The sequence below is a fragment of the Canis lupus genome, chromosome 5, assembly GCF_011100685.1.
Source record: "Canis lupus familiaris isolate Mischka breed German Shepherd chromosome 5, alternate assembly UU_Cfam_GSD_1.0, whole genome shotgun sequence".
Classification (NCBI taxonomy): domain Eukaryota; kingdom Metazoa; phylum Chordata; class Mammalia; order Carnivora; family Canidae; genus Canis; species Canis lupus.
In genome coordinates, this window is record NC_049226.1 from 67,376,348 (window position 1) to 67,390,715 (window position 14,368).

General features: G+C 49.7%; 1 protein-coding gene across 1 annotated transcript; it reads right to left on the minus strand.

The window, feature by feature from the left end:
- Positions 1-6,503: 6,503 nt before the first annotated feature.
- On the minus strand, positions 6,504-14,331 carry COX4I1 (cytochrome c oxidase subunit 4I1). Its single transcript, XM_038538118.1, has 5 exons — positions 14,188-14,331; positions 12,998-13,071; positions 8,418-8,585; positions 7,673-7,804; positions 6,504-6,763 (listed from the first exon to the last, which is right to left on the minus strand). The coding sequence occupies exons 2-5, from the start codon at positions 13,068-13,070 to the stop codon at positions 6,627-6,629; spliced, it is 510 nt and encodes a 169-aa protein (XP_038394046.1). The 5' UTR covers position 13,071; positions 14,188-14,331; the 3' UTR covers positions 6,504-6,626.
- Between the last annotated feature and the right edge of the window lie 37 nt (positions 14,332-14,368).

A 14,368-nucleotide genomic window follows, 5' to 3' on the forward strand; every position in this document is an offset into this window, starting at 1 on the left:
CCCAGGACATGGGCCGCATCATCAGCCTGCACAGACCCTGGGTCCTGAAGCAGTGTGTCCATCCCAGGAGCCCCTGGTGATGCCATCAGTTGCCATGTATGCCATGTATCTGCAAATCATCTCTGGAACCCTCCCAGCCACCCAAGGGCAGCCGTCCTGCTGCTACACCCCTTCAGATGGTGACAACAGGCAGGAAGAGGCAGGGCATGCACCCAGGCTACTGGGCCAACCAGAACTCAATGCAGAGCCTGGCTTCCCCACCTCATGCTGCCCAGCTCCGAGTCTCTGTTTCCCTATTTCTAAAGTGAGTCTCCTACATGACGTTTTTCAGCTGTTACATAACAGCCAGCCTCAGAGCGTGAAGTAGAAAGTGGCTCGTGGATAATTTGATAACAACATGCATTCAGAAGTAAACTGAAATTTGCTGAGCAGATAAAAATGCTTCTCACTTGAGCCTCGAGAGCAAGGCTGCCATCCTCCCCATCTCAGAAGTCTGGTGTGGTGCTCACTTCGGCAGCACATATACTAAAATCAGAGGTCTGGTGTTGATGAGGAAAAGAACAAGGGATCCCTGGGTGGCGCAGCGGTTTGGCGCCTGCCTTTGGCCCAGGGCGCGATCCTGGAGACCCGGGATCGAATCCCACGTCGGGCTCCCGGTGCATGGAGCCTGCTTCTCCCTCTGCCTGTGTCTCTGCCTCTCTGTCTCTCTCTGTGTGACTATCATGAATAAATAAATAAAATCTTTAAAAAAAAAAAAAAAAAAAGGAAAAGAACAAGGGGGAGCCCATCAAACTCATGTCCTCCCCTGCCCGGGGCCACACATAGATCTGAGCTTCTCAAGCCGGAGAAGGTGCTCTCACCTCTGAGGTGAGCAGTACTGGAAAGCCTGCAAAAAGCCATGCATTGGGCACCTGGGTGGCTCAGTGGTTGAGCGTCTGCCTTCGGCTCAGGTTGTGATCCTGGTAGTCCTGGGATGGAGTCCTGCATCAGGCTCCCCACAGGGAGCCGTTCTTTTCCCTCTGCCTATGTCTCTGCCTCTCTCTGTGTCTCTCATGAATAAGTAAATAAAATCTTAAAAAAAAAAAAAGCCATGCATTTCTCTGGGGTGAGGTGGATCAATTTCACTTGCAATTTGTGGAAATAATTATTTCCATTTTCAAACAAACACAGCAGCGTGGTGGAGCAAACTAGAAACCACCTGTGAATGTTCACAACCAGACACGAGGCTTTCAAAGAAATATCACGCCCAGCAGGACAGTTCAGGCCACTGCCCAATAATCCAGATTGCACAAACTCTCCTCCAACTTTTCAGGAAACAAGTCTGACAAGGGGAAAAATGTTGTAACACAAAGCCGGCCTCTGGGGGCTCCAGCACGGAGCCTGGGTGCCACCTGGTGTTCACATGGGGTATGATAGCCAGTTCTGTGCCACCTCTGAAGATGTGCCAAGAGAGGAGACCCTGCACTCAAGACCACCCTCCCATCTCTGCAGCTGGGCTCCTACTTGGTGAACAGACTCGTTTGAGTAAGTGGTGCCTCGAAAGCACCTGTGGGCTTGTTCATCCCAGACTTGCTTCCCTAGAGGTCCTGGTTTAGGAACCCCAAGGTAGGGCAGAGGTCCAAGGGTCCCACCCATTTCCCAGGCCACCTGGGAATGAATGCAGTGGTTTAAACCCGCAATTGAGTCACCTGGGGTAGATTTAAACCCTGCAAATACACTTAGGGCGAGGTCCATGCTTCAGTGCCTTCAAATGGTTGCCAGGTCACCCTACTTTGCAGCCTAGGCTGAGGAACACCAAAACAAGCCTGTGTCACTGTGCACTTCCTCATATATGTCAGCATCCTTGGGAGGATGCCTGCTTTCAACATGGCTCTGCGACCAGCCAATGCTCCCGGTCATCCTGGGACCAAGGAGCTCCAGGATATAGAGGTCACCTGCATGGACTTTTCCTGTACTTCGCTGGGACTTTGTCAGGACACCCCCACATGTCCTACCACATAACGCAATGAACAACCCTAGGGATACAGAGCTTTTGAGCTAAAACTGTGAACGTCCCAGGCAAACCTGGCAAGTTGTTCACCCTCATCCTCACACCTTAGATCAGCAATGATGGGGCCTGGACCTCCATGTGTGTATTTTTTGAGAGTGGCAGCCAGAGAGTCCATCTATTCTTACAGGGGCCTGTAATCCCTTGAGGATGACCGTGCTGCTCCCCACCCTCAACTGTGATGCATGTCCTACCGGTGCACCAGGTGAAAACCGGCAATGCACCATACAGCTATGTTTATGGACGGAATGGGATTCCTAACATCCATTCCAAGAGGAGGTGCTGCCTGTTGGGCAGATCTGGGAAGAGATGGCTCAGCTGCTGTGACATACTGGTCAGCTGGAGAAGTGGGTACCAACCGTGGCTGATTTGGGTGTTGACTTTTGGTTTGATTTGGGGTCAGGGAAGTGGTGGCTGCTACAGGAGCAAGAAGAAACTATTTGGAAAGATCCTTAGAGGTTGACTCATCCTAGGGCTTGGACATGTCACTCAGTAAACATTTACTGAGCACCTACTGTGTGCAGGAGTTGTATAAGGCACTCAAGCAAAGACAGCAACCCGGCAGGCATCGTTAGGACTCTGGTGCCGGCCACCTGGGGTTTGAATCCCAGCACTGCCTTGACGGGCCGTGTGATCTTGGCCAAGTCACTGAACCTCTCGGTGCCCCCATCCCTTAATTTGTAAAATGGGATAAATATCTCCCAGCTGTTATGAGGAAACAATGCCTAAGAGCAGTAAACCAGGACCAGGACTGAGCTGGTGGCAGCACACTCGACTCCTCACCAGCCTCTGTGGGGTTTAGGGCTTAGGCAAGCCATGGAGTGAAGTCTGCTATTCACCTAGCAGAAACCGAAGCTCTGAAGGAAGCCAGATAGTAAGGTAATATTGGCATTAACCTGTGAAGCATTTCAAAGGACCCAGAAGACTTAACAGAAATTCAAAAGGGTGTCTAAGACTTGCTATCAAAAAAGTGCTATGTACTTCTTCCTAGTAACATCTTTATCCCTTCAAATACCAACATCAAAGTTACATTAAAAATACACGTTCAACTTTCCACCTGGACCAGGGCTTCTGGAACAGCTGCTAGGCTGATCCTGCAAGCTGGGAACTACTCAGAACCAGACTCAGCTGCTGTGACGGGAGGAACCACCATGGCTGGGTTTGAATAAGCATGCGGGGTGACACAATCAGTGTAGAGAAGCTGACCGCAAGCTAACGGGAAGCAGACAGGTGACAGGAAAGAGACAGGAAGAAGACAGGACATAGGAAAGAGGACACAGGAAGCAGACAGGACACAGGAGAGACAGGAAGCAGACAGGTGACAGGAAAGAGGAAGCAGACAGGACACAGGAAGTAGACAGGAAGCAGATAGGACGCAGGAAAGAGGAAGCAGACAGGTGACAGGAAAGAGGAAGCAGATAGGACACAGGAAGTAGACAAGACACAGGAGCAGAGAGGAAGCAGGTGGGACACAGGAAGTAGACAGGATGCAGGAGAAGACAGGAAACAGGTCGAAGAAGTAGACAGGACACAGGCAAGACACAGGAAGCAGGAAGGACACGGGAAGTAGACAGGATGCAGGAGCAGAGAGGAAGCAGGTAGGACACAGGAAGCAGGCAGGAAGCAGAGTGCACATGGAGCCATAGTTGATGTTCGTAACTTCCATCTTCCACTCGCCGTCACTGGGAAGGGGTGGTCCATAGAAATACCTCCTTGCTTCATTATTTGATAGACATCATCAGTGTGGTTTTTGGCTTTGCTCCCTAGTTACTGTTTTTATCTGGGGATTCACAGAAACTCAAAAAGTATGTCACCATAGGCTTCATCTTCCTAGACCCCCTTCCCCTTGCTTTCAACCTCTAGCCCCCAGAACTGGTTGTCATTGTGGTCACTGTCCCATTCAGCCAGCACTTGGGCCAACTTGCCTACATGGTTTCCATTTCCTTTGCCCTTCCACTTTACAGCTCACTCCTTCCTTCCAAACTGTTTCCTTCTTTCTATTCAGACTGTCCCTTCAACACCTCTCTCAACAAAGACTGGTTAGTGATAACTCTCACCTGTCAAGGTCCTTTTTCCTGCTCTTTGTAATAGTTTAGCGGATTATATCATTCTAGAGGAAAGTATTGCTCCATTGCCTTCTGGCTTCCAGGGTTGTTTGACAAGTCTATTAGCTGTCCCTTTGGAGGGAATGAGTCTTAAATTGTGCAGGGTAAAAAGCTGCCAGCTAGTAACAAGGTGAACATTGAGTGAGAGGCGAAAATCAGTCAAAAGGGACAAGGTGTGTTTTCAATGGCAAGGAGCTCTCCCACATTAGGGGAGGAGTAGCTGGGGAGGGCCTCTGCAAATGGCCCCATGTGGAGACCAAGTGCCTAAGTCTGTTGGGAGCCCCATTCAGAGGCACAGGGACCCCTCTAGCCTCTTTGGTGTTTCCCAGAGCCCTGCCCCAGCTTCCTTCCTCTCCTCCATGGTGCTTTGGCTCTGCTCTATCCTCCCCTGTGCCTTCCTTTGAGTCTGGAACAGTCTCCACCTGCCACCTGTACCTCCACTCTAGTTTTGGCCTTCTAGTCTCAGCTCACATTGATGTTCTCAGTGTGCTCTCCCAACCAACCCCAACTTGTTCCCACCCCCATTCTGAACCTCTCTCCATCAGCCCTGAGGAGCACTATTACATCTTCCCATTCTGCCCATTGTTGTACCTGTCCTCGGTGTTCCTGTGGGCCCCATAAGGGTAAGGGCTCCGAGGTCACATCCACTGTTATACCCCACAATGTGTAGATACCAAGCAATGGTCAAACAGACCTCTGGCTTAGGGATGGCCAACTGAATCTAGCATGAACCCCGCTCCCTTCTGAATTCCCACTATGGTGGCAGGGAAGGAATAAGGACAGAGAACAGGACTCCAGAGTCACATTTTGGAACCTGACACTGATGTACAAGTGGTGATCCTCTTAGCAAGCCCAAGAGAGCAGGTTCCTACAGGGTAAGGGAAGGCTTGGTTACCCCATGGAAAGTCCCTAAGTACAGGGATACACTGGAGCTCTTCCAGGGTAGAAGAGTTTAGGGGTCAGATGGACCTTCAACAGTCTCCTACAACTTCATGTTTCTCCAGGCACAGTCCCCCCTAACTCTTGCCCCACACAGCTCCATCATCTAACCCATGGTAAGGGCCCTTTCCTCTCAGGGCTGTTCTGAAGAGGGAGAGTGGCTTGAAGTGCCCAGCCTAGGTAGGTGCCCATCAATGGCCGTTTAAGGGTCAGAAGAGCCAGGTGGTGGGCCAGCAGTGACCTTGAGTCAGGTGACACCTCAGCCCCACAGCTCACCCTGGAAAGGAGCTGAAAACGGTACCACCTAGTGAGAGGCCCAAACTTTGTAGGTGAGGCCATCCAGAGGCCACACTGGCCCTCACAGGCAGCCTCCCATGCTCTGCAGATCCCAGTATCCCCTCCCCTCAAGGTGGGAAGGGCCTGCCAGGGAATTCTGCAGGGCCCTCAACAAAGGAGTGAGGGCATTTCTAAAGCAGCAGGAAGACACTACAATGAGGGGCTTTAACCTGCTCTGAATTTTGTTGGTTAGATATTGCCTTTTTACCACCAAAGGCCTTCTGCCCAGGACAGCCTCTGGTCAAGCTCCAGAGGCCAACTCCCCTCCCAGTTCCAGCTGGGCTTCTCAGAGGCCACCTCCCACCCTCAGCACTCTGACACAAAGGCTGCCTGTCCTCCGAGCATCTCATCACACAGGCTGTTCTAGGATTTGTTCTGCTGCTCCAGGCAGGGTCTCCAGGGATCAGTGTGGGGTCCTGACATGCAGAGCAGGTGGGAGAACAACAGTAAAATGGAATGCAACCCCACAGGGAGCCTGCTGGGGCCAGGGTGATGCTCCTTCCCTGGCACCAGCTCCACTGTCGCTTTCTAGATAACCAGGCTGAGTGTGGCCAGGGTACCAAGTCCATCACTCAGAACTCAGCCCAGGAGCTAAGCTCAGCCTGTCCTTCATAGGCTTGTGGCCACCCACTCCAACCAACACTTACAATCTCAAAAGGGGGAGGGCTGGTCCCAGAAGAAAAGTAGCTATGAGGACTTCTATCGATCCAGCTTCCATAATGGGATCTTACAACTCTGCATTTTTAGTTTTTAAATACTTTTTAAGATCTTATTCATTCATGAGAGACACAGAGAGGCAGAGACACAGGCAGAGGGAGAAGCAGGCTCCATGCAGGGAGCCTGATGGGGACTCGATCCCGTGACTCCAGGATCACGCCCTGAGCTAAATGCAGACGATCTACTGCTGAGCCACCCAGGCGTCCCTATTTTTAGTTTTTACATGATGTCCCCTTAAACAATTTATTCTTGCCATTTCATTTATACCCAAAATATATTTAAGTCAGACACTTGAGAGAAACTGTGTTTCAAACAACAGGCGCTTTTGCTTAGTTATCAAAGAACCAACCACAAAGGAGTTCACGTAGACTGCTCATTTATTAGCACTGGTGCTGTAACATAATGGTTTCCAGTGAATGTGTTGAGCTCCAGGAGGTGACAAACAGAACACGGTGAGGTTCAGATGGATGACTGGCAGGCTCCTATTTCTTCCACTCATTCTTGTCGTAGTCCCACTTGGCTGAGAAGCCCTGAATCGGGCTGACTTTCATGTCAAGCATCCTCTTGGTCTGCTTGGCCACCCACTCCTCTTCAAAGGTGTGCGGGATGGGGCCGTACACTAAAGCCCAAAACAATTTCATGAGACAACACTGTCTTGACAAGTCGTTTCTAAGCCCATGCATTATTCGAGTCAGGTCTTCCCCAACGCAACATACTGGCCACCACACTAGGGAAGTCATTTGCCACTCAACACCAACACCCAAACAAACACACAGGCTTTGACTTCTGGGCACTGACCACTCGGTATTTCCAAATTACTCCTTTGTTGACTAAAGACTAACAATAAAACACAAGCTGGAAGCAAAAAATCTTCTGTGTAGGATAAAGATGATGGGGTCTACAGGCTAGCATAGGACACAAACCGAGCCAAAAGTGACTTGTGAGATCAAATACATAGGCATGAGTAACCCATGGCCACAGGAGACCAAAATGTAGAATTATAGCTGTTTGGAACAGAAAAAAACCATTATGCCTGGACACGGAGGACCAAGAGGCAGCACACAACGAGCCGACAACCCCAACACTGTCTAAGCAGGAGTGGGTGAGGTCTGAAGACCCAGGATCCTACTGAGATGCAGTCTCCATACAACTGAAAAAGCCCTTCGATAAGAAACCGTGCCCTTTCCCTTGATCGAACTCTCACTACATCATCTTTTGAGAAGTGTCTGGTGAGCCAATAAAGCACTACAGAAACGTGGTGTGCCATACAAAGAAGGGAAGGTCATTCACTACCAAGCACAGCCTGATGTGAGTAAGGCAGATTTTGGCTTACACTTCAGTTAACGTGAGCTGATTTCCCAAAGCTGGTGAACAATGCTGGGATGAATCCCAGAACAGAGGTGCCTGCCTTGTGCATAGGTACCCAGAGCCCACTCCTGGCCATTGGAAGATGGTGCCGCGCTGACCCAATCCAGGTCTTGTGTGGTTGCGACCCGAGACACCAGGCCTACAACCTCTCACCACTCACCATAGTGCTTCTCCCAAATGAGAATGAGAGCAGTGAAGCCGATAAAGAACAGGGCGGTGCCCACAACCGTCTTCCATTCATTTGTGCTCCTGTTCATTTCAGCAAAGCTCTCGTTGAACTTGATGCGGTACACTGGGAAGAGAGCACAGGTGTTTGTAGGAATGAGGGGCGGCACAGCAGCTCCCTCTCCACAGGGATCCACTAGTTCTCCCACAGCACAGCCAAGGGACACAGCATGCATGCACATGCTCACGAATGCATACAAGGCGTGACGGAGGGGAGAAAACACATGGACTCTGCTTTGGACAATAAAACCACAGTGAATTCTTTCTTCTTGAGAGAACAGTGTAGAAAATGCATAATCCCATAAAATTCACTCCCTTTTATCAACTGACAGCATTTTGCTGTACTGATGTTCCAACAGTAAGTTACAGAGAACCCAGTCCTACTCAGCAGGGGTGCCAAGAAGCCGCATCCACACACTCTGCACCCAAATGACCCACACCTGGCTGCTCTGCATCCATATCCATGCTCCTCCCCAGGGACCAGAGCCCCCTGAGCACAGAGGGGCCCGGCCAGAGGTGCAGCCAGCCCACAGCGTCAGGGCCCTGGAACAACCCCACAATATACAACACACTGAGCCTCCCGAGCACACTGGTCTCAAGCAGCACCCTCGAGCTCACAGCCCAGAAACCAGTAAAAATTCTCTCACACGGTTTATCGATATTCCTGCTTCAATACCCACATTCAACTTTTTCATCAATGGAGAGGCTGCTCCAGGAAGCCTTCTCCTTCTCTTTCAAAGCCTTCTGGCTGGCAGAGAGGTTCTTAACGTGGGCCACATCAGGCAGGGGATAGTCACGCCGATCGACATAACTCGGGAGAGCGAAGTCTTCACTCTTCACAACACTTCCTACGAAACACAGTGAACAAATATTTGAACACACACAGATTCAGAATTACAATCCAAAATAAGTAGAAAAATGTATACCCTGAAGACCTCAGTTATCCTGGGGAGCTGCAGCCACGTTTCAAACAGCTGAATGACTGTCAAGGGAAGCAGGCCTGTCCTGCGTGGCTCAGATGGCAGAATGAGGGTGGTGGGCAGCCGGTTAACAGCAGCACTTCATCACAGCCAGCAAACCCCTGCCAGGGCAACCGCCAACAGAGGCAGCATTGCCTACAGCTAACAGTCTCACAGAGACAGCATACAAGGGCTCTCAGGATGCCCTACTGGATTAGATGAAGGCCCTTCTGCAAGAGACTCAAACTAAGAAGGAAAAGCAAAACAACAGAAAACTCACAAAAGAAACAAAGCATTCAAAGGTCAGAAACCGAGACATACGGCGTTGATTATTACAGTAACAAAAACTAATCACCTGTGTTCACTGAAGTCTAGAATCAATGGACTCCACAGGCATATCATGGTGCCAACTCACCCACAGGTTCATGTTCACTGAGCACCTATTACATGCTAACTGGGGCCCTACGCATCTGAGATCAGCAAAGAAAGATCACTGCCCACTGGTGTTCACACGCCCGAAGCGGGACAAACGTGGACAGACAAGTGCATCAGAGCTTACTGAACAAGGACTCAGAAAAAAGGAAAGGCAGAGCAGAAGAGAACGGGGGCAGGTGCATATACAGCAGGAAACAGGACACAACAGTTAGGAGACAGGAGAATAAGGTAGATCCCTGTGCTCAAAATGCAAAAAGTCATATACTCAGTCACAGAACATGGGGTTTTTTTTGCTTTTCTCCCTAAAAATGTAAACTGTGCATATACTTACATGTACATGTAACTGATCACAAAACTCATGGCACAGTAAACCCTATTGGTCAATGGGGAGAGTACAAAATGGGAGTTTCTGCTCACGTAGATAAAAATTTAGTGCCTTGAGACACCTGAGTGGCTCAATGGTTGAGCATCTGCCTTTGGCTCAAGGCATGACCCTGGGTCCTGCATCAGGCTCCCTCTAAGAAGCCTGCTTCTCCTTCTGCCTATGTCTCTGCCTCTCTCTCATGAATAAAAAATTTAAAAAAAATTTTTTTTAGTGCCTTAATACCAGCACAATTTGTGTGTTTATCAGGGCAAGAGGAAAATAGTTCAGAGCAAAAAAGAACCCTCAAGAAAATTCTGTGATCAAAACCAGCCTGGAGGTATGAAGTCTTGCAAACACACTTCACTTCCATTAGGTTAGTCTCAATGATTAAATTTTCCAAAATCATGTTAACAATAGTGAAATAGGGGTGCCTGGGTTGCTCAATCAGTGAAGCTGGGACTGAGCCCCGCGTCAGTCTCCCCACTGAGCGGAGTCTGCTTCTCCCTCTGACTGCTGCTTGTGCTCTCTTGCTCCTCTCAAATTAATAAAATCTTAAAAAAAAAAAATGAAATACATCATTTCACCTCATGCAAAGTAGAATTTCTCTAGATGCTTATCTTTGCCATGCAAATGACCAGCATTTTTACATATACTGGAGCTTATCTCAAAAAATGTAAGGTGGAAATGACTAGAATTACATTCAAATCTTAAAATTTTAAGGTTCTATTAAAATGAGTAGACTCTAGGGCAGCCCGGGTGGCTCAGCAGTTTAGCGCCTGCCTTCAGCCCGAGGTATGATCCTGGAGACTCGGGATCGCGTCCCACGTCGGGCTCCCTGCATGGAGCCTGCTTCTCCTTCTGCGTATGTCTGTGCCTCTCTCTGTGTGTCTCTAATAAATAAATTTTTTTTAAATCTTAAAAAAAAAAAAAGAAAGACGAGTAGACTAAATAATAGCTGCATGCTAGCACTCAGCTCACAGGTTAATTACTAAAAGCAGATGTAAACTGGGGTAATGAGAATATTCTAAAACTGTGGTGGTTATGACAACTTGGGGATTAAACAAAAAAGCAACAAAGTACATGTTTTCAGTGGAGGAATGTTCTGTGAATTACATATGAATATAATGTTATAAAAATGCAAATCCTCATAACCTGGGAGTACCTTTAGCATAAAATTGCATTTTCAGAATGAAAATGGTCCATCAGTGGTCTTAGGGCTGCCAGGGGTTCTTCAGCACTTTGGGCTTGGTCCCCCACACCCCACAAAAGCTAGCATACCCAGCATTCCTTTGAGAGAGAGAGATTTTTGTATTCAGGTGAGTATCTCATCATTTCTATCCTCAGCTGGGGAGGTTTCTCACTGAGCCTCTGCTAAGGAAGTCTGGGGAATGGGAGCTGCCCCCTCAATCAGATGGGCCACCACACAAGCATCCAAACATGGTGGTGGCTCCCAGCGGTGCTCCATGGCGTTACTCTCATGTGGAAACAGGTTTTTGTATTCAGACTTATCTGCGTGACTAAAAGTTCAAAAGGAAAGGACAAGACTTGTTCAAGGGACTGCAGTTTCTGCCATCTGCCCACTGTGCGCTGAAGACACAGCAATGAAAACACAGCAGGTCCTCAGCCTCACAAAGCTTGCACTCTAGAAGTAAAGACAGATGATACACACAAGCCTCAGTATGTCACCGCTCCAAGCAAAGACAAAGGAGGGTGATGTAGGACAAGCAGCATCTCCACATCTTCACAGTGGGTGGCAAGGAAAGGCTGTTCTAAAATAACATTTGGATTGAGGCCGACGATTAGAAAAAGGCTCCCACCCACAAGCATGGAGCTGAGGCAGAAGCAGCAGCCTGGTGCCTGCAAGGACTGTACTACTGGGGGGTTGGGACCCTGAGCAACGCGGGAATGCTGATTCAGGTATGTTTGCTTGTTTGAGTATGGCGTGAGGACATCAGAAAGGCTAGCTGCAGATCTTACCCTAGGCAAAAGAAGCCACTGAAGGATTTCAAAAGAGGAACTAATTTAATTTCCTCTGCCAAAACAATAGCTAAGAATAAGTTATGGCTAAAACCACCATTAGGATAAAGTAGTTGACTTCTTATAAAAGACCAGAAGGACCAGCAGACATGAAGGAACTTTGCGGGGAGGAATGGAGATGTTGCAGGTCCTGACTGGGGTCACTGCTGCACAACTGTGTGAGCTTATCAAAATCCACAGGCCATTACGCCTAGAAAAGATAAATTTTACTTTCCGCAAATTGCAACTCAAATGAACTAAGCAAACAAAAGAGCTAAGAAAATATATCAGCAAATCCAAAATATAAACAAAATATAACCTGTCATAAGTGACTTCTTAGACTTTTAATTAAGAAGTGTTTCTTTCCAAATATACTGATTACACAACAAACTTTTCTTTATTACTTACTTGTTTAATTAACAAACCTATCAGTGATACTCTTAATAACATGATTTGTGTCCACAGCATTATCCTGGGCAATATAAGAACAGAGCAAATTGTAAGACAACAGTATCAGCAATTCAAGGACACAATTTCAAGGAAAAATTCATACATAAAGCAGCTACTGATTATTGGGCCGGAGATACATAACCCTTGCTCTCCAACTTCACTATCAGTACTCAAGCACTGCGCTTGACCCCTCACTAACACACTCTACCTTGCAAATTTGCGTTTTGTCCTTCTACTTGCCTTCCCTCTGCCTGGAATGAGATAGCCCTCCGAACATGAGGTTAAACCTACTATTCCTTCAGCACAATGAAGCCTCTCCTCCGGAAACCAATCCTGAACCCCAGGCCAGGCTAAATGTTTCTCCTCAGGGACCACCACTTACTCACACACCTTCATGCATCTGTCCCTCTCCAGACCACAAATGTCCCATGGAAAGATTCCATCTCATATTCTTTTTATCCTCAATGTCTACCAATGTCTGGCACAAAGATGCTCGATAAACACAAAACTAAACTTGCTATGTGCCAAGGAGTGAACAAAGCTCTTTAAAATATATTTCAGGTGAAAAAAGAGATTCCTGCAGGTAAGTAGCTTGTCCAAGACAGAAATGAGATTGAACTCTGCTCAGGCTTCCTAGAAAGTCCAGCTCCTTCCCTTCCATTGTCCCAATGATGTAACTGGTACTGAAGAAAATTGGCTGGGAGTTTCAGGGAGGGGGGGGAGAAGAGATCGTTAAAGTATGGTAGAGATCTCTTGAAATAGGTGGAACTTGAACCTGAAAAAAAAGGGGGGGGGGAGGGGAGAAGGAAGTATCAGCTCAAAGATCCAGACTAGCATTCAATATGATTAATAAATACTCCATAACCTAAAAAGCACGTCCTGTTAAAACACGTACTACCCTCAAGTCCCACAACCACAGAATCAGGATCTCAGCCACCTGAGGCCATCTGTATCTGAAACTCCAGTACAAGGGCTTACACATCCCTGAAGCAAAGTGAAATCAGCTCAGCCCCTTTAAAGGAAAAGTTACACTTACCATGTGCTCGGACACACACCGAGGTGGAAAACGCCCGCTTGCCAATGAGGCTGAACACTCTGGTAGCCAACATCCTGAAAGATAAAAACGGACACCTTCTCTAAGGAAAAGGGCAAATACCTATTAGAAGTTCCAGCGCACCTTGTACGTGGATGCAGCTTTTGTTTTCTTCTCCCCAGCACAGATGATCCATTCTTCATTACCAATTCTGAATTCACAAAATAAACCGCTTTTGTTTTGTTTTTTTTTTTACTGAGTCAACACGTTTTTACGCAGCTTCATTATAAACCAAGTGCTGTAACATACACACACCACAGGACGTTAGTTGTAAACTGGCTTTCTTAAAAAAAAAAAAAAAAAAAAAAAAAGTAGTTTTAATGAAGACCTAAAAAGCTAGAAACCCTACAGCACCGGGCTGCCATGATGGGCTCCATTGTTTGCAGGGGAAGAATAAACAGCTCAAAGGGACTGGCAGGTACTGCAGGCGATTGTTAACGGATTAAAGACCCAGCATGTGCGCAGCATAAGAAGGGAGACATCAGACAGAAAGGCTGCACTTGCGGCCCGGGCCGCCTCCAGGCCCTGCAGACGACGGATGACCTGGGTGACCCGCCTCACCTGGGCCCTTCCGCTCTAGCTCCCCCTCCCTAACAAGGGGCTCTTTGGGGGGCGGAGGGGGGCTGTTGGCGACGGAAGGGACCCTGAACGCATTCGGGGCAGAACGCCTAGAGAAGCGTCGGGTCAGGGCTGGAGTCTCCTCTCCCCGGGCCTGGCCCGCGCGTGGGCGGCCGCTGGGCGGCCGGGGGGCCGGGAGGTGGGGCGCCGCTCCCGGAGCCCCGTTACACCCGGGCGGTCGCCGAGGCTGCACCGCGGACCCCGGGCCCTGCCCTCGGCCAGCGGGCGCTCCAAGGTCAGAGCCCCGAGTCAGCCCGCGGCCGCGGCGGCGCCGGTGCGGGCGGGCCGGATGCTGCGCGGCGGCGCACAGGCCGCGGCCCGGTGGCCCCCGAACCCCGAGTCCCCCGCCGGCCGGCCTCAATGTCACCGGACCCGAGGCCCAACCGCCACTCCCTCCCGGCGTCGGTCGGGGCGCCGGGCCGAGGGCACACGCGCCCGCTGGCTCCGGGCCCCTGGCGCCCCAGGCCCCCCCGGCCCCCCGGCCCCGGGCCGAGGGCCGCCCGCCGCCCGCTCACCTGCCGCTGCCACCCGCCGCGACCGCCGCGACCTCCCTCCGTGCCCCGGCTGCCCGCGACCGGAAAAGCGCGAGAGCGCGCGCGAAGCACCACGGGATCGAGGAGGACTCGCCGCGCCGGAGGTCACCCGAGCGGAAGCGGGGCAGCGCCGCGAGCGTCGTGAAAGGCCGGGCCGGGCCGC

Coding starts and splice junctions, on each gene's coding strand:
- COX4I1 (XM_038538118.1), bottom strand. CDS start 13,070: ATGTTGGCTACCAGAGTGTTCAGCCTCATTGGCAAGCGGGCGTTTTCC. Junction 8,586..12,997: donor GGTGTGTGTCCGAGCACATG/GTAAGTGTAACT, acceptor TGTGTTTCGTAG/GAAGTGTTGTGAAGAGTGAA. Junction 6,764..7,672: donor CATTTGGGAGAAGCACTATG/GTGAGTGGTGAG, acceptor TTTGGGCTTTAG/TGTACGGCCCCATCCCGCAC.